Source organism: Anser anser (assembly GCF_964211835.1).
Source record: "Anser anser genome assembly, chromosome: 7".
NCBI classification, from domain to species: Eukaryota; Metazoa; Chordata; class Aves; order Anseriformes; family Anatidae; genus Anser; species Anser anser.
The window spans coordinates 15,807,792-15,827,493 of NC_139727.1; the positions used below are offsets into that span (position 1 = coordinate 15,807,792).

The 19,702-nt window shown below is 37.4% G+C and overlaps 2 protein-coding genes across 6 annotated transcripts in view; one reads left to right on the top strand and one right to left on the bottom strand.

Moving 5' to 3' along the window:
• The window catches only part of SIRT1 (sirtuin 1), a 28,638-nt gene extending 11,361 nt beyond the window's left edge, over positions 1 to 17,277 (top strand). Inside the window, exons 6-9 of the mRNA XM_083845454.1 lie at positions 41 to 120; positions 4,270 to 4,456; positions 5,792 to 6,349; positions 7,363 to 17,277. Coding sequence (XP_083701580.1) covers positions 41 to 120; positions 4,270 to 4,456; positions 5,792 to 6,349; positions 7,363 to 7,679 — 1,142 coding nt within the window. The 3' untranslated portion in view covers positions 7,680 to 17,277. The remainder of the gene's footprint in view (positions 1 to 40; positions 121 to 4,269; positions 4,457 to 5,791; positions 6,350 to 7,362) is intronic.
• The window catches only part of HERC4 (HECT and RLD domain containing E3 ubiquitin protein ligase 4), a 33,966-nt gene continuing 30,159 nt past the window's right edge, over positions 15,896 to 19,702 (bottom strand). For all 5 annotated transcript variants that reach the window (XM_083845435.1, XM_083845437.1, XM_083845433.1 and 2 more), the window contains 3 exons: positions 18,817 to 19,000; positions 18,110 to 18,212; positions 15,896 to 17,277 (listed from right to left, as the gene is read on the bottom strand). In XM_083845435.1, the coding sequence (XP_083701561.1) occupies positions 17,069 to 17,277; positions 18,110 to 18,212; positions 18,817 to 19,000 (496 nt within the window). In that variant the 3' untranslated portion in view covers positions 15,896 to 17,068. The remainder of the gene's footprint in view (positions 17,278 to 18,109; positions 18,213 to 18,816; positions 19,001 to 19,702) is intronic.

Genomic DNA, 19,702 nt, shown 5'->3' on the forward strand with positions numbered 1-19,702 from the left:
GAATATTCTTTACTTTTACCATACGGGTTTTTCCCCTTAGGTTCCTTTGCAACAGCTTCCTGCCTGATCTGTAAATACAGAGTTGACTGTGAAGTTGTTCGAGGAGATATTTTCAATCAGGTAAAAACTTAAAAGTCACTGCAGCTTTCTAATAAGTAACTCTTAAAACATACAAAAAATGGATTGTTTAAAAGATCTGCATTTGTTTTTAAAAGACTCATGACTTAAAAAACATCTTCCCATGTATTTCATGTTTCTATCTGTATTTTAGCATTTGCTCTAGTATTTAAAAATATACTCAATTACTATACTGCAAAGTGAGGTATTGTGAAAAAGGCAGAACAAAACCATAGGAGTCCATTTCTAATGGAAATTCTGAGAAAAGTAGAGCTTAAAATGGTAAGTAGGAAGTTAGATTTATACCTGCGTTATGCTAATCTGAACTCTGTCACACTGAGAAAGTATTCTTAGCCATTTATAACATCAGTTGCTCTTAGAGCATTTACGTACATTAAAAGTGTTTAAATTGTAGATGATGCATGGAGAAATTGTACAGTATAAAGCAGCCTCTAAGCAAAGAGAAGGATGAGATAGATGTCCAATGTATACTTTCTAGGACTTGTGAACTGTTTTGTATACCCAGCTCCCCACATCTGGGTGTAAAGTGCTCCAGAGCCAAGTCAGGAGTTAGTTCTGCTCTGTCAGACTAGAATAAGCTTTGGCTTGGTTGAACCCTCTTTGCTTTCCTTCCCTATCTTTTGAAGGAATAGAGATAATGATCAAAAAGATCTGGTATATATAAATGGAAGGAGACTTTGTTGTGGGTTGATAGAGTCCACAGTTGCAATTTTAAATGAGAAACATGAAGAGAACATCTTTCAAGTACTGCATTTGAAACAGAACTCAGTGAGAGCCTTTCAGAAGAGATGTTTGAGTAAAAGCTTTAAGAAATGCCAATCTCATAAGACTTATGCTTCGTAGCATTGAAATATTGGATGTTTGAAATGTGGTTTACTTTGCTATTAACCTTATTTCTGAGAGTTTTCTTACAGATGCTTGCTACTCCTCTACCTCAAAGCCAGTTGGTTTGGGCTTTGTTTCTGGTTTTGTTTTCCTTCTAAACAACTCTTCCTAAGCATGTTGTAGTTTTTTGTTTTGATCAGTGGTCAGGACTCCTTCTCCTAAAAAGACTTGAATCATTGTACTTATATATGTGGAACTGAACTTCTGCCCTGATGGCTTGTGGCCAGCAGAGGAAGTGTGGGGAAGGGGATAGAAGCCCGTAGCAATACTTCCAAACAGTGAGAACAAAGAGGGTTCTGAATTCCAAGAACGAGACTGAAGAAACTTCTGACATGCAATCTGTCAGCCCTGCTCTTACAGTACGGTTGCTGGGTATCTCAGTCTGAGGGAGGCCCTGGCTGTAATAGTTATTTTGCAGAACGGTAATTCCATATGGTTATTGCTGAATATAATTTCACACAACAAGAAATAGAGCTATTGAAAGAAAAAAAATCCATCCTTCTTTATGCCTCCAAAACAACTGTTCTATTTCCCATCATCTCTATTCCATAGTTTCCACTTCCCAAACTGGTGCTGTGCAGTTTCTTTTTATGTTGCCTCTCTAGAATACAGAATTTGGTTCCTTAGATATTTAAAGAAACCTGTTCTATATGTACAAAACAAACCATTGTCCATTTCAACAGCTCTGTTTCTCTAACAAGATCTCCCCATCACAAAATGGTTTTCAGACTTCGGTCCTAGTATTGAGTCCACTTTCTATTCTCCGCTGTCCTTCACTACCTGGAAGTTCAGTTATATGTGGCCCCAGGTCGTTTTCCATTAAAAAATTAGTTTTCCTTTCCTCTGGTCCTTCCCCTTACAGTCCTAAGTGCTTCACAAGAAATTAACTATCTAGCATCTTTCTGTCAGGATTTCCTTTCCACATATTAGAGACTGATAATTAAGAACATCTGTTTATAAAACTACCCATTTCTTGCTGCTGCTCCTCATTCTTTTGCCAGTTCAAATGTAATGTGCTAGTTCCCTGTAGCGTGATTCTTTTTCTAGGTTGCTGTATGCAACCATCCTTCTAGATAAGAAGCAGCAGCCATTATAAATCACAGGAAGAAAAAAACTTGATAGTAAAGCAATTTTCAGTTACTTCCAAAAATATCAATTTCACTTTGCTTTTGACTATTTTAGGCAGCTTCAGGAAATAGCAAAAGCATCTCAGATTTAGGAAGAAAAGGACCGTGAAAACATGCAACTGGCCTTGGATGTTCTTAAACCAAGATAATCTTTACTTATCTTGTTTTTGACACACTGATAGCATCAATAGCCCACAAGGAATTCCACTTCTCTGTTGTTAGATGAGTACAACAGAGGTGGTGGGGCTCTGGGGAAGTGCTGCCTCTGGAGGGAAAGAGAATCCTAGGCAACTGAGTGGCCAGTTATCTAGCCTTAACTTCTTGGTATCAATTTCAGCTCTTGGAATAGATCTCCCCCTTACTGACGACCTTTCTGAGGATTAGCAGAGAAGCTGGTGAGTAGTGTAGTGTTGAAACACATTTATGGGCCCCTTGCAGTAACTCAAACCATTTGGATAGGGACATCAGTTGCTCTACAGAGATCCATTAAATAATGTCATTAGAATTCCTGTGGGAGAGGATGGGAACAATTACTATTGCATGGTCTTTTTAGCCAAATTAGAAGTTAGAGATCTTCATTTCATCTTCCTCATAATACAGAGTAAATATATTTATTTCCTTAATCTTGCAATTTAAAATGCAAAGGCAGCATTACTACCTTCAATAGATGAAACAGCAGGGTAAAAAGTTTCAGAAAAGCTTGTGTGCTATTAGCTGTCTTTCTAATATGTAGAGATCCAAAGAAAAAATCTCAAGATTCACCCTGCCCACCTTCTGTGTTTTGGCAATTTTTTACATTGGTTTCCCTTTAGCATCTGGATTAATACTTTTTAGCTTGGGGGAGGTGATGAAGGTTTTCTCTATACTGCTTCCTAGTTCTTGTGCTACAGTACTTCTTATACCTCTCCTACAAAGTTTTCCTCAAAGAAGGATTTATCTAATCCTTCTAAGGATTCTAAACTCCTAACCCTTCAAAGACCTGAATTTTGGGAAAGGTCCTTTGACACTACAGAGGAAGGCCTTTACCTTGCAATGCTTTCTCATATGGAAAACATTGTCTTTTGTTGTACTGCAGACATCAATAAACTGGTTCTTTGGTTTAAACTGTTATGTATTGTCTTTTTCTGTATATAGTCTGTTTACAAGAGGGAGTTATGTGTTTAAATGTCTCCTTTGATGTATCTTTCATGTGTTGTCCTATTATGATAGATACTACACATCTTTTTACAAAGCACTAATTTGCTTGTGAAGACTGCTATCAGATTGCAGCTCCTTAGATTTATTTTGGGATATCGTACTACTTAGAGTATAGCTGAGAGAACTTTTCTATTTGAAAGAACAATTGTTCAGCAATAAGTTCTGCCTGTATATACTCGCATCACTCACCTTCTTGCTTCTTCTCCCTGAAAGAGTCCTAGGAAAGAGTTGAAAGTGGTCAGAAAACCCTCTGGTTTCCCTCTGGTTTCAAGAGGGGAAAGGGAGCCTGCTTCTCCACCAACATAACTCCCCACTACTTCCTCTGCTCCATTTCTGGAGGAATTGGAGAAGCTTAAAATAGAGACCAAAAGTTCTGCTCCATGTTCTTGTTCTGTATGTTTTTTGCTAGCCATCTGCTACAGTGCCATGTTGCTTTATGCATGTAACATTCTCCTTTTGGAGGAGAAAAGGAAGTAGAGAGGTAAAGCCCTCCAATATACTGTTTGATTAGGAAGGGTTTTATATCAGACTGTGTAATGGAAAGTGATAGTGAAATCAAAGCTTGTGTTCTGATTAAACCAAGAAAAATATATTCCTATCCAATAGGAGGTTATTAGACTTCAGTGTTGAGCGTGACTTCTAGACTTTGGCTTAGTTAGATAAGAACTGTGGCACAGTTTCATGGTTTCTCCATTTTGAATGAAAAGGACTCCTCCTTTATTCCTGCCTTAGTTCTATTTGTGTCCATTTGCTGCAGACTAGGTTAAGGAATGTACTTATCTGTACATCCACAGAAAAATAAAATCAGGAAATGTCACTGAAACATCCTTGTCTTTTTTCAAAATAAGTCACCATGAAGTGCCAAAAATCTGATGTTTTCAAGGTCACAGCCACAGTGGTAATCTAAGCTGTTCTACTGCAGGTTGTTCCTAGATGTCCTAGATGTCCACCTGATGAACCGCTTGCCATCATGAAACCAGACATAGTGTTCTTTGGAGAGAATTTACCTGAGCAGTTCCATCGCGCCATGAAGTATGACAAAAATGAAGTTGATCTCCTTATTGTCATTGGGTCTTCATTGAAAGTAAGACCAGTAGCATTGATTCCAAGTAAGTAACTATCTCCGGTCATTTCTTCTAAAATTTGGTTCAAAGTAGAATTCTCAGTTAAGAGCTCTAAGAATGGCTTGGGGCTTGATTCAGTGAAGAAACTAGGTTAAGTATTTAGTTTTCTACTACGAATGTAAAGCTGAAATGCAAAATGGACAAAGTAACAAATTCTAAGTGCTTTTTCTATGCTCAAGGCACAATATGGATCTAAAGGTAATGAAATTATAATCCAAAAAGCTACTTGTCTAGAACTTGATTACTTTGTTCTAAGATTAAATTAACTTCTCTCCCAGCTCACACTATCCTTTCAGAATTACTTGAAAGATTTAGTAAGTGTCTTGTGACAGATAAATGTCGCGTCAAAAAATCAGTTCAACTACACCTGGTGTCTGAGCTGTAACTTAGATTAAAGGCAGTACTTTATACTACATGATACACAGTGGGCATTATATAGCATATGACCATTTGGATCCTTAGCTTTCAAAAGTGATAAGGAAAAACATCTGTGCTATTATACACTATTAAAGAAATGCACTTCACAAGGGCTGAGAAAATACCATCACTGGTTATTTGCTTACTGAGTGCAAGACTTACTCACACTGAACAAACTCTCCAACTGCAATCCTGAGAAGGGCACATACTGACCCCCTGCTGTTAACTAGGAACAGCACCACATCCATGGCTTTTGTAGTAGCATCCTCAGACTGAGGGGAAGGGCATAGACTGGAAAGTCAGGATCCACTACACAAACCATTGCTCCATCCATGTCTTAGGACTTGATTTCATTAGTTGATTATCTGAGGAATTAGTACTAAGTTAATAGCCTGGTGGGTTTTGGAGCCCTGACTGTCAGAAATGAGTTGAGCAACCCCATATAGCACAAATTGCATCTGTAAACATTTTTCCCTAATTAAGGGAATGTCATTTACCAGCAGTATATTCTTTGTGTGCACTTAAGTACATCAAATGAATGCACAGGATATCTGCAATCCATCTAAGAGGTTATAGTATTAACTTTAATAATATTTTTAACACTCAACCAACCATAGCTTAGTTGGAATAGAAAAATACCTTTTACTGGGGAAAAAAAGGCTGGGGGGGGGAAATCTAGTTAGGCTACAGTATGCATAGCACCTTAAGCTGCTGTTTTGGTTAAGTTTTAAGACTTGCTTGTACTCTTCCGGATCTGTCTGTTTTGGTCTCATTGTAAGTGAATGCATGAAGACAACTCAAAGAAATCAAATTTTCTAACTAGATCTCTGGTAAAAGTCAAGCTGAAATGACTACCTTGAAATTATCAAATGACTACCTTTAAATTATCTTTTCTATGTATAGGTTCCATCCCCCATGAAGTGCCTCAAATCTTAATAAATAGGGAACCTTTGCCTCATCTACACTTCGATGTGGAGCTTCTGGGAGACTGTGATGTTATTATTAATGAATTATGTCAAAGGCTAGGTAGCGAATATACAAAACTTTGCTACAATTCAGTAAAACTTTCAGAAATAACAGAAAAGCCTCCACGACCGCACAAGGAGTTTGAAATGCACTCATCTGAGCTACCACCTACCCCTTTAAACATTTCAGAAGACTCTAGTTCACCAGAACAAATGACTCCACCGGATTCTCTGGTGGTGTCGTTGGAACAGCCAGCTGAATGTAAGGTAGAAAACTGTGATCTTGCCTCAGAAATTAAAATGAGCTGCACAGAGGAAAAGCTTCAGGACACACAGAAATCCTCTGAAAACCCTGAAAATGCTACTAGTGAATTAATGAACTCTGAAACAATGAAGGAAAATGGAACCACCAATGGAGAAAACAAAGAAAAAGAAATATTGAAGAAGTGCTGGGTAAACAGACCTGCTAAAGAACAGATTAGCAAAAGGCTGGATGGTGAGTAACTTATTTCAGTATTCTGCAGATTTTGACTTTTATGTTTATTCTAGACTTACTTCAAAGCAATAAATAAGTTGCCCTTGAGGGAATCAGTGTTCTCTGTGGTTATTTTTGCTCAGACAAGTGTCTACCTACCTTTTTCTTCATTATAGAGTTTCTTCTTTTGGAGAAGCCAATAGGAGCATTTTTTGTAATTTAGTCAAGTGATTACTAGAAAGATCAGAGGTTAGGAGGTTGAAGCTAAGTATCAAATCAGTGCTTCTTACATTTTCAAATGCACTTGCAGAAAAATAAGATGGATCCTGGGGTTTTAAGATAGTGGGCACAATACACCACTCTTGAATCTGGCAGCTGTCTTGTAGGACTGAATGATGAAGCCATAAGATTTGAAAAGCAAATTGCACAGTTGGATTTTTGAAGCGAAATTTAGACTTGCCAAGGAAGCCTTTCAGTAGGCAGTCTGTTAAGTGACATAAACAAGTAATCACATTAGAAATGCAGTACGGATGGAGAACCAGGAATTAAATTGCACTTTTCTAAAGCAACTGTTTAAACTTTGTCAAATACTCTGTACAGTGGGTTCCAATTCTGTGTTACAACTAACGGCAATCTAGCTGTGAATACAACATGTACCAGTGAAAAGCACTGCTAAATTACAGTTTAAATACTGTTTTGTGTCAGAGGGAGTGGGGAGAAGGAATACATAGCTTTCCAGTGAAGCATGTTACATGCTGTTCCTAATGATACATTGAAATAAATGGGTTTCTAATGTAATCTTATTTGTCAGATAAGCTTGACTTTTGAAAATACATCTATGCAGGTACTTCCTAACCAGATATCTGCAAGATCTTGTATGAATAACTTACTTTAGCTTTTTACTTCTCATGGGCAACCTGCTATAGTTGCCCCTGCTTGAGCAGAGGGGTTGGATCAGGTGACCTCCAGAGGTCGCCTTCCAACCTCAACCAGTCTGTGATTCTGTGATGCTGACTTTTTAAATTCTGTTTCAGGTACTCAGTATCTATTTTTACCACCAAATCGCTATATTTTCCATGGTGCTGAGGTATACTCAGATTCTGAAGATGATATCATGTCTTCTAGCTCTTGTGGGAGTAGTAGCGAAAGTGGCTCATGTCGTAGTCAGAGCTTAGATGTGGAGGATGAGAGTGAGATTGAAGAGTTTTACAATGGCATAGAGGATGAGGATGCTCCAGAAAGGGAAGAAGAAGCTGGATTTGGGGAAGATGGAGTTGAACAAGATGCAGTTGATGAATCAGCTTATACAAATGAAGCTGCAAGGAATGATTCAACAAGCAACAAATTGTAAAGCGATCACTGACTGGTTACAGGAACTTTCCACCAGCATTAGGAGCTTTGGCATGTCAGAATGAATGTTTACGTCTGAATTTAGAGCAACAAAACCATAAGGATGTAGTGTTTATAAACAACTAAAACAGATTTTCATGCTTAGTTTTTTACCTTTTTCAATAAAATTCTATTACTGCACACTCAACACTAACTCATCTTTTTTTGAAGGTACTAGGGATATCTAAACAATTGTCACTATGTTCACTTTTAAGTCAGCTGTCTGATCAGGCATCCATGTATATAATACATATTTTTGCTTAATGAACTTCAGCTTGTATTATTTTTAAACAGTTTTGAAAAAGCCATTGGAATGTTAAACTAATATAAAGGGAACAGCTAATTTAGACCAAAGAATGGTATTTTCACACCTCTTGCTTTGTAACAGTTTGGTTTATTTAAAACCTTCTTATGCTTCTGCTAAACTTTTCAGTCTTGCATAGTCTGTCATTAAACACTGGCATTTTCTAAGACCTACTGTGGCAGCTAATTTTTTGCTTCAACAGTTACTTTGTATGTTTGAGACATACTTAAATGTGAGTAGATAGTTAAAAATGGAAACAAGACAGTAAGCACTTGAAAAATCCTACTCTGTTTTTTAGACTGATCAAGAAGTGCTGTGAAAATGCTTAAGTTACTGAGTTTAATACTTCCTGTGGACATGAAGCAATGTTGACATTGGCTCCTTAGCAGTTATAATACTGGAATACTGGTATTTTTAAACAAAATGGATCCCCTAAGGTAGAAGTTTTTCAGGTTGTATACAGAAAGTCAAATATAGCGCAGCTTGCATTAAAAATAGTATTTGATAAATTGCCAAGGCTCTAACATGGAAGCTTGGCTGAGTACACAATAGTGTTCCTAGCAGCGTGTGAAAAGGTGCAAAAAACAAATCTCTCTAATACTTAAAGATATAACAGAATCAGGAAAAACTAGCTCAAATAGTGAGAGCTTCTGCTTACACCGCTGAGTAGATAAAATACAGATTAACAACCTAACCTGGAAGCATGCTGTTCTGAGATGATGTCTCAGGTTAGGAAAATCATTTTCCACGTGCTAGCTCCAACTCGCATCTTAAAAGCAAAGCTGCTACTCCAATTATTACACTGCATCTTCAAGTGCTAGGCTGCCTTAAAACTGGATGTTGCAAATTTTCAAGTGCAGATTGTTTCCAAGCCTTTAGAATAATTTTGTAAAATTGCACAGTGCAGTAGTAAGTGAAACAGCATTTTTATATAAACCACTTTTTCAACATTGGCCCCAGTGATCTCTATGATGTAGATTATTCATATACTTTGCTTTAATATTTATTACATTTTGGAAGATGTATAGTAGCTGTTCTTTGAACATGAGATACATCAGATAATAGATATTTAAGAACAGCCTTCTGTATTCATCTAAAAATGTTGGCATGTTGTCTCATTGTCCAAATTTAATACAACTCTTATTTGCCTACACTAAAGAATGCAATATGTTTAGTTTTCACTTGCATGTCACAATGTATTAGTTTGTGCTATAGGAGATATTTTAAATTGAAATACTTTGTTTTAAATTATTTTTACAGTGAGGATTGTTTTCTGCTCTTTTATATTGTATATAGTGTCTTTTATGTAATCTACTGGCATATGTTTTGTAGAAGACTGTTTAAAATAACTGGCTATCTTCCTGCAACTTTTGAAATACAAAACCAGTGTTTTATACTCGTACACTGTTCTAAAGTCTATTAAAGTCATCATTTGAGTTCTGGTTTCTGTTAATTTCTAGTTAGATCCTAAAAACTCAACAAAAGATGCCCTATAAAGTCTTAAGATATATCCTAGATAATGTAGTATTATACAGTAAATTGCTTTTTCCATCTGACCCCCTGGGAAGAAAAAAAAAAAAGCCTGAACAAAGCTAGGCTGCACTGTCCTCAGTAAAATGACATCCTGAACCACAATGCAATTTCATCCTTCAGAAAACTACTTTTCTCTTTTCAAGCCCTACGCTACATTTAGATGTATTCACTGAACAATAGTGTTTATTCCTATACCTCACAGCTCCCTCTTGCCCTTCTTTACCCAGCCCAGAGCTTCCTTGATTTGGGGACTTGATACTTCCACCCCAATCTTCAACAGCCTCAGCCAGGAGCAGCTTTCTGTAAGAAACCTGCACCACAAAGGATTTCAGGGCATATTTTACTGGTTAACCATATCACACTTCACCTCTGCTCTGCACTTCTAAACCAGCAGCCCTCATATATATATATATAAATAAAATATACATAATAGATATATAGGCCAAAAAAAAAAACCCTAAAACTCACACACCTGAACTGAAATACTAAAAATACTAAGCATTCTTTCTCACAGCTAACATATCCCTAACAGCTTCCCTTTGAAAGGTCTTGAAAACATTTTTCCTCCAGAATAAAATAGCTTCCTTCCCTTTTTTTCTACATCCAGATAAATACATTTCCTTTTTGCTCTTCCTTGGATCTTTGCCTCTATTATCTGAGCAGAAGAAAAACCCCAGACTAGAATGCGTCACCTCATTCCTTTATTTCACACGCTATCCTTTCCCTGCAGTGAAGACATCTTTGAATGCTGTGTAAAACAAATGATGAGGTAAATGATGGGGATGAGCGACCATTTGCTATCATGGCTCGTTGTTATCTGTAAGTATGCAGCATCTTACCCAAAATTCATTTGGAAGCACGGAAGAAGGTGTTCAGTTCCAGTTGCAATTTGCTGAATCTCAAAAAAAGAGGTTCCTTCTTTTTCTCAGAATTTGCATTACTAACCTGTGAAAGCATCTTTGTCCTTGTAGTATTTATACTAAACAGATGTAGAAGAGAAAAAGCAAGGTACATGCATTTCTTTAACGCTATAAAGCCACTCCCTAACCCACCTTCAGCTGCCTTTGATCTATTCGATACAGTGATGATTGTATTAGATACATAAAGTATTTCAAGTGATATAAAAGCTGTCAGTATTTTAAAAGTCTGCAATATTTTTTTTCTGAATAGCCATGTATTCTGTAATGGTCTATCTTGAGTACATTTTAACTTTTTTTTCATTTATCAAAAATACATAATACTTATTAAATGAATGACAGTAAAGTACCAAATAGCATCAAATTGGGAGGGGCTCTAACTACACAGAATTTGAATGAAACCAGCACTCAGAATAAAACTGAAAAATTGAAATAAAGTTTGAGAAAAAGGAAGATACAGTTCAGTACTTGAGGTTCAATATCTATGGCTAAATACTGACTCAGAACAGCCAAGTCTAAAGGCAGCTGTAATGATAGACTTATCTACAGAGTGACTGGGGATTAAAACCCAGGGCAGAATTCCAAGCTAAAACAACTGGTCATACCTACATAATAGAGGGTTTTGAAATAACTATCACTAATCAAAAGAAGTCACAGAGTCACACTAGTATCCTTAAAATATGTAAGGATACTCACTGTATGCTTTGCACTTTTAAAAAGACACATGGGCTGCCAGGACTTACCAGAAAATGTAGTAAATAATGACATAGATAGAGGAAAGAACTATTTAACTCTCACAATATAAGGCCCAAAGACCATTTGGCTAAACGTGCAGAAAAGCAGAAGAAACAAAACAAGCCATCATGCTGGAATTACACAACCTGCTGCCACAGGATGCTGTTGGAGCTCACAAATTCAGGTGGGACAGGTCTACTGAAGCTCCTTGAAAGGGCTTCCAAAGAGGTTATTTTCCTTTATGCTCTTTCTTAAGCAACTGGACCAGTTGCAGGTGGACAGTTTTCACCTCAGATTAACCCAGTACAGCAGTACTCAAGGGAAATACAGCAGCAGTGCTTCTGGGAGCTGCGTTGCACCTGTTTGTACCAGGCATTATAAAGTAGGGACTAAGCAAACACTGGTAAGGCACACTCTTAAGCACGTATTTATTTATCCTGTCTCGGAGATTGTGGAACCAGATATATGACCGCAGGTCTTTAAAGGATTTGTTTTCCTAGAAAACACAAATCTGAGTACTCTTGACTACAAACTATTTTTGTCCACTTTTTTTTTTTGTCCCAGCACCAGTACCATGTGTGAAGGAGCCAAGGACAAAATAACTACATTAAACCACAGATTTTAGATATTCCTACTAACTGAATGCGTTTTTGAAAGCCACAAAGAAACACAATTCTGAAGTCCTTAAGAACAGCATACCTCAGTGTTCTTTCCTCTGTAATTATTATCCCTAATGCTTTTAAACAACAAAGCGCTGCTTCCACACACAAGTTTCAGCTGCAGTAAAGTACCTTTCCAACAGCATGCAGGGAGCTCACAAGGAGTCCTCAAGCAGCAGAGAACAACACTCCCACCACACCGGAGCAGACCACCCCGTCACAAAGCCGCAGACCACTGCCCTGCCAGCACCACTTACCGCTTCTGTAGCAGCATCTAGAATGAGCAGGAGCTTCCATGGAGGGGCAGAAGGCCAGGCCGAGGAACAGCCACAAGGATCTGCCCCCATCAACGCACCTCAGCTGGTGCAGCACCCAGCTCTACAGGTGCTTCTGCTGTGTTTAAATGTGCTCTTCTGAAAGTGACGGCACTCAACATAGCTCCAAGAAATTAGGCTACTTAATGAGAGGCTTTTTGCCAGCAAGAAAGTGTTTGAAGACTGCATTGCACTCTTCGGATGAGCATGCTATTACTACAGGATGTATCCGTTTTAGGACGGGACACTGCAATAAACAGCACAGCTGCACACAGAGGTGAGCTGCAGCCCAGCAGCTCCACACAAAGGAGCCCCAGGAAGCTCTGAGACCAGCTCAGCCCCTTGCTCTGTGGCCGTTGTGCAGGAGCTGTTACACATCCCCAGGACGGGCCCCACAGAGCAAAGTGGCCCAGAAACGCAGTATGCTAGAGAAGAGGTGCAAGCCTGGTAGAGGTATCACTACACTTGTACTCCAATCTTACAAACATCTCCTGGCATTCACTATTGCTCACTGGCAGAGAGGAAGCTACAGAAACCTCAAATACCCTCCCAGGCTGCGCTGCCCTCTGCCAGACCATGAATTTATTATTCTTATTAGGCATTAGCACTCCCTGCTGCAGAGTTGCAGCCTGAACATGACTTGTGTGTGAACTCCAAGCAGCTGTCAGTCCCTTCCAGCTCCTCCCTCACATAAAGGGGTCACTGGTCTCCCTTACCTCCTCTCTCACCCTCTCTGTGTACACATCAACAGTGTAATCTTGCCACCTCAGAGTGTGTTTGCATATTCATACCTTGCCAGTGGACACCCTCAGGCTTGTTGAAATGCAATACGTAGTTTCCAGGGAGTACTCAGCACTGGTACTAGGAAGCACACCTACGTAGCCTCTGTGCAGAATTAAGTCACAAACAATTAAATTAGTTTAACTGCCTTAAAACCTGACTGATAAAATTTCTGTGGAAAGTTGGGTTTTAGCTACAGCTCACCAACTCTGCCTGTTTTGATAGAAAAGCTGGTGTACCTGCTCAAAAAATTGAAGAAACTGTTTTTCACAGTCTCTGCAAAAGTATTTGAAGTCAAATACTTTTGTCTTCACATAGCATTAGTTGTTTTTTTTTTTCCTCTCACTGAATTTCCTCATGTAATCAGGCGTGTTGGGGGAAGCTGTACCTGCAGAGATTCACAGCCCCTCAGGCACTGCACAGTGTGTAGGATTCACATGCTCTGGGCATAACCCAAGGATAAGACCAGCCTGGAGTCTCAGTGAGATAAAGATCCCCACTGGCACTGCAAACACTGAGCAATACCAAAACATACTAGCTCTGTAGTTGATATCTGAAACAAGTATCATAGCCCTCATTTTCTTTTCTAATAATCTGAGACTGGTAAAAAAATAAAAAAATAAATAAAAAATGCTGCACTCCAGCTCACACTCCTGGCATTGACAACATGTTATTTTTCTGTTTTGCAAAAAATTCATACAGCATGTTCAAACCCAAGGGACATGCAGAAACTCTGATGGGTCAGTCCATTCTTACTAAGTGACCGGTAGGTCCATATGTACTAGTATGTATGAATTCATTCCAGCACAGAGCAGTGCAGTGGATTGAAATTCATTGTAGAGCATAAACCTTGAAGGGAATGCTGCGTCTCGATGCTCTACATTAAAACAATCTTAATAGTAGTAGCTCCTACGAAGTGCCAAAGGAGACGAGCCATTTTGCTTAAGCAGCGCTCATGGTTTTGATAGTTCTACAGTGGTACAGGAGTTCTTTGATTTTCTCTGGAAAAGGAGGGACAAGCTTCAGTGATAAATGTAGTTGAAATAGCCTGTGTAGATCTGCCACGCAAACTCAACCTGCAGTTCTGTACCACTGTGACAGGTGCAGTAAATCCACTGCTATGACAAAAACAGGTCTTCCTTTAGTAAATATGATGGAAATGGATATACAACTAGCATTGTCCAGTGATAATCCTGAATACTTATCAGAATGTTGATCTTATTATCCAACAAAAGAACTTTCTTTAAAGATTTTTAATTATTTTACAGTATTCCCACTACAGCCCAGAATACCGCTTTCCCCTAATTGCTCACATTAATTTTTTATAAAAACCTGTATGCAAGCTTTCCTGACTAACTGGAGATTTGTCAAGGAAGAAAACTCCTGTCTTCCTTAACACCACGGCTCTTTTAGCTAAGCAAAAAAATGATTCTTTTTCTTCCTCGCATGACACACACCATTGAATATTGTATGCAAAATTACACTTGATCCAAGAAGGTGAGAAAACATCTCACACTACCCACCTTTTCCTAACCAGAGGAACATTTTGTGTTTAACTTTGGTTAAAAAAATAAGTTCTTCTGTTCTCAGAACTAATGATAAAATAAGTATAAACACTTGTTTGACAGAAGACACATTATGACTAGTCACTATTTTACTTCTAGTACTAGATGAAAGTCTTTTACCTTCTTATGTAGATAATGTCTGTTTTGCAACAGGACACCTGTTTCACTGCACTGAACGAGCTAACACCTGTAAGACAGCTGGGAGTGCTTAACAGATGTTATACTCTATAAGACCCAACTCCCTTTCTTGCAGAGACAGCTAGAACCAAGGCTGAAATTGTAAAAATGTCTCAGGTTAATGCTGTCCTGAGGAATATGACTCTTATCCTCCTCTGCCAGTGGGCTCTTAACGTGTAATTTAACCAATCATTCAACTCCCACATGCTTACCAATTTCCACCCAAGTTCCAGGAGCAGAAGTCTGTCTTTCTGATGCTGGAGAAACATTTGCAAGCAACATGAAGCAATTGTCACAGCACTTCTAGTCAACAGTAACTGCACTTCAGAGACAAAGGACATCTAAAATTCTCTAGCACATCCTGAATTGGGCCCCAAAAATTAATAAATGTTCAATAAATGTGTCTTGAATTCTGTCTTAAACGCCCTCATCTACAGGATAAGGCTGTTACTCATCTCAGATGAATACTGATGAAGAATTCAATATAGCAAACAATCCTACAGAGAAATTAAAAATAAATAGTGCTAAGTTTAGGTGATATGCATTAGGCTTGGTCATGCACAACCGACCAGGGAAATAACGCATACATCAACTGGGTGTACTGAATTAAGGGTTCGATGGAGGACAGGGGAGAAACCAGTACTTTCACATGTGATAATACACAAGGGAAAAAACACTACAAACAGCTTTAAATTAGTCATTTCCTTATTTCTGAATATTTGCCTTTACAAGTTTGTTGTCCCATAATTCTCAGTTTTATTATTACCTGGTAAAATGAAGGCATAATATATATTTTTTCCTTTCTTTCCTCCATGTATAGTAAGATCAAGCTGCTTTAGCATTTGTCGTTTTCTTGTATTTCACGAGGAGAATTTGCCAGCCAAGTAACAAACGGCTGGAAAAGATGAAACATAGTCTGCATACAAAGAAATTACTAGAAGTTACACTGCATCAGAATGCTGTAAAAACACAGTGTTACGGAAAGAAGAATGCTCTTAACTGCACTGCTTTCTCTATCTACATCTACTGCAAGTCAAATAACTGCATTTTAAACAATTCCTTTGAATCAATTTCCCTACTTTTAAAGTGAGATCTTAGTATCCTAGCTGTATTGCTGACTTAATGCATGCAAGTTACCCTCCAGCTGAAGAAATATGCATGATGCAAGCATCCATACACATCAACCAACAAAGGTTTTCATTCAAGTCTTTTATTATAGCTTGAATTTTTTTTCACTGCATTTAAAAATCTAAAAAAAATAAATATTTGTTTCACAGCTGCAAGTCACATATGCATTAACACCACAAAATCTGGAATTTAACCAGAGAAGGAAAGTCAAATCTGAAAGTGTCCAGCTAAGCACAATCGTCTCAGGGCAATTATACTAAAAATAAAATCTTAAGAAAAGGGGAGAGGGGTGTTAAAGAGTTATTTCAAATGCATTTATCTGGAAAAAAGTGAAAATTCTATTAGAAACCATAAACTACACTTTCAGCATTTAAAAAATAAATGTTTAACCTCTTGACAGCAACAACTGTCTGGTGCACCTTTTTCTTTTAAGCTGTATTCTTGACACATGGCTGCAGAGGTTCCCAGTGATAAATTAACCTCTTTTATAATTGCGTCCGCTTGCTTACATAATCAGTCCTTGAAAAATAAAACAGTGTATTAAGTCAGCTTGTCAATCCATATATTAAAAATGCCATTGCATGTAGGTACTTTTTTCTTTTTTTTAAACCAGCACTAAGTGACTGCTTCATGGAAACTGTTGGATTGTACACTGTGATGATGAATGTCTTTAAACAAATACTTCCATTATTAAGGTTCTTAAAACAAACCAGAAAAATATATCTTCAGAAATCAGAGTAGTCACTTTTTTGTTAAAAGCCATAAAATAAGCTCATATTCAATTACAAGCAATAGAAACCATAGTGCTATTGGAACATAATTATTTTATCACAAAAATTTATTATTTACAAAATGAAAAGTTACCAAGTGAATTTTATCAGGGAAAGAGATGTTCTTACTAAGTGATTTGAAAAACTTAAGCAAGTCTCTCATGCACTCACACGCCAAATTGTTTGTATAAGGTGAAATGTTAATTCATGTTAGTGAAACTTGACTCCCATTCACAATACTCTAATTTTTATTGTAAGAAGGTGAAATCCACATGGTTCTGTACAAGAAAACGTTCCTCAATTCTGTCTTTTTTTTTGGCTCCCATGAATATCCACGCCACTGAACGTCTTGCAAATAATCAGTTATATTATCATCTCCATCATTTAATCCACTGAATTTACCACCACAAGAAAGACACAAAAAGTTAGTTTAATGATCCCACATTACACAAACCTCTCATTTCTGAAGTTATACTAAACTGAAACCTTCATAGTGATCTATAGCCTGGATCAGCTTAGATTTTAGGGTTTCTTTATCTGTGTATTTTGGAAGATCAAGAAGATTAAAGCAAGTGTGAGCTACCGGAAGATAACCTTCTCCACCTCCTGTCGGTTGGATGACTAGTTTAAGACACTTCATTCCAAGAATTGGAATACGATCACTGCCTGTCAGAAACACTGCCAAAAAAAAAAAAAAAAAGTCCTGAAAGCAGTTTAAGACTAAATATTATGTATCCCACATACACAGTTCTAATCATTATTTACATTTTTCAATTACGTCAGATAAGTTTGAAAAACAATGAATGACTTAGCCTGATCTCCAACTTGCACGTATAAACTCATAACTGTGACCCCACAAAGTAATAGCATATGAAAACAAACAGTCCTTGATAAAAGCAGGAAGTTGTTCTTGAATCAGCATTTGTTACTTAAAATCCACTGGCTATACCTTTGCTGCACTTGTGAGCATCTTGTAAATACACAGAATTAGTTTGTTCGACACAACGTTTGTTTAAATTGTGAACTAATCTATGATCTATTCTCAACAGTTTGTTCACAAGCAGCTTCTGTAACTTGCTCTTACTCTGTACATTTTCTCTCACATCAGTGCCTTGAAGTAACTACAATCAGTTATAACTCCACTATTCCACCTATGTGCAATGAAGAGTGGAGGATGTAAACCTGATGTCAATCCACAGAGAAAAAATTTGAGGTCATCAGACAGATGACATTAGCAGTTTACATTGTTGGGCAATTTATTATTTTTTTTTTAAATGCTGCTTCAGTCTACTGTGATCTTATAACCCTCCACCACCCAAAATTACTCAGGACAACCTCAGCAAAAAACAAAGAGAAGCTCATAATCAATTGCTTCTACTGTGACTTTTTTCCTATATACAATCACACCATTACAGACAAATACTTGCATCTACCCTATCGTATCAAGAGCCTGAAATCACAGTGATCCTGTTCAGTTAGCAATTTCTGCAAAGTAGCATCAAATACTTACACAAAAACTGTTTTTTCTTCTCCAAAGGCAACTCATGAAAAACCTCCCAGAATATTTTAATTGTAGAATGGTCTGCCCAGTATTCTCCTTTGTATTCTGTATTCTAAAATGAGCAAGAAATCAGGTTATTCCTCGCATGTAGAAACGGTAGGATAATGTAGCAATGAAGTATTAAGAATGTGGTTTAAGTAAAGGGATACTGCACTGCAAGTTACACGTTACAATTTTCCTTGGTCAATTTTATTCAACTCTTCAGTCTGACTTCAACCACATGCTAGACAGACGTACTCCAAAGCATTTTCAACCCCAATGAAGTTGTAACATAAAATCTCACAGTAAGTTTTAGTGACCAATAATATTTACATTTGTTAGCTGCATGCATTTTTGTTCAATTTTCCCCTTCTAACAAACATAACAAATTATTTAAAGCTGCCTTTTGATTTTGTGCCATTTCTCTATTCCCCCAAAGTCTGACTCAGAAATTAGATAGGAAAGTTTTAAGCAGGAATATAAATAATATTTTGGTGTCTTCATTCACTGACAACTTATACCAAGAAGTTCCTCTGTTATGCAGTCTATCCCATCAGGGTTGGAACTCACACTCATCACTTATTAATGGAGAAAACAGAGCTCAAAAGGACATTTACAGATTTTGGTTTTGCATCTTGAAATTAAACATACATGAAACAAATAGCTATGGTTTTTACCTTCTCCAATTCTTTCCAATCATAATTTGTGTTCCCAATCACCATTGCCTGCAACTCACTGGGCTGGAAGAGCTGAAGAACTTTACCTCCACATACTTTGTGGAAGCCTGCATGGAATGCACTGAATAAGGAAGCCACAGATTTATTGAAGATGTAATCCACGTAAGCATCTACAAAATCTTGCCTGTACAGAAAAGAAAAAAAAAAAGTTATATTGAGAGGAGGGAAGAAAAGTATGTCACACTTCCATCAATAAAACAGTAGCCATTTCAGTATAGAACACCTCCTCTGAAGTTAAGCAAAAAGGATCTTCATATACTTATGTTCTCTGCTCTATGCTTCAGGTGTAACGAAGATAACCTGACTGAAAATAGCACATAAATGTATATATATATTTTTTTCCAAGACTGAGCCTTTGATGTGCAACATAAAACATACAACATTTAGAGTTATTTATTTCAGGCACTACGAATATTTCTCGTATTTGTACGCATCACAGTGAACCAAACTGAATGGCAACAAGCTTAAAAGCTCAAATTGCATACAATGTCCTGAAGCTAAATAATGTCAAAATAGTTTTTTTTTTCTATTGTTTTGGTTGTTTTTGTTTTGTTTTTATTAAAAGGATTACTATATGCAAACTGAAGATGAAAATCGACTTCAAACATACATTTGAGTCCTACGCAGTAAAAAAGATCAGGGAAAAGTAGCTAGGATACTGAAAAAACAGACAGCTTTATCTGTGCTTCAGTACAAGTTTTCATGTTTTCTTGAAAGCACCTTCTTCCACAGCAGTTAGCAGTTAAAAATTTCTTGATACAATATTTATATTTATTAAATTATCCTAGTTAATACTGTTAGTTTCTACCTTGGTGGAGTGACTCCA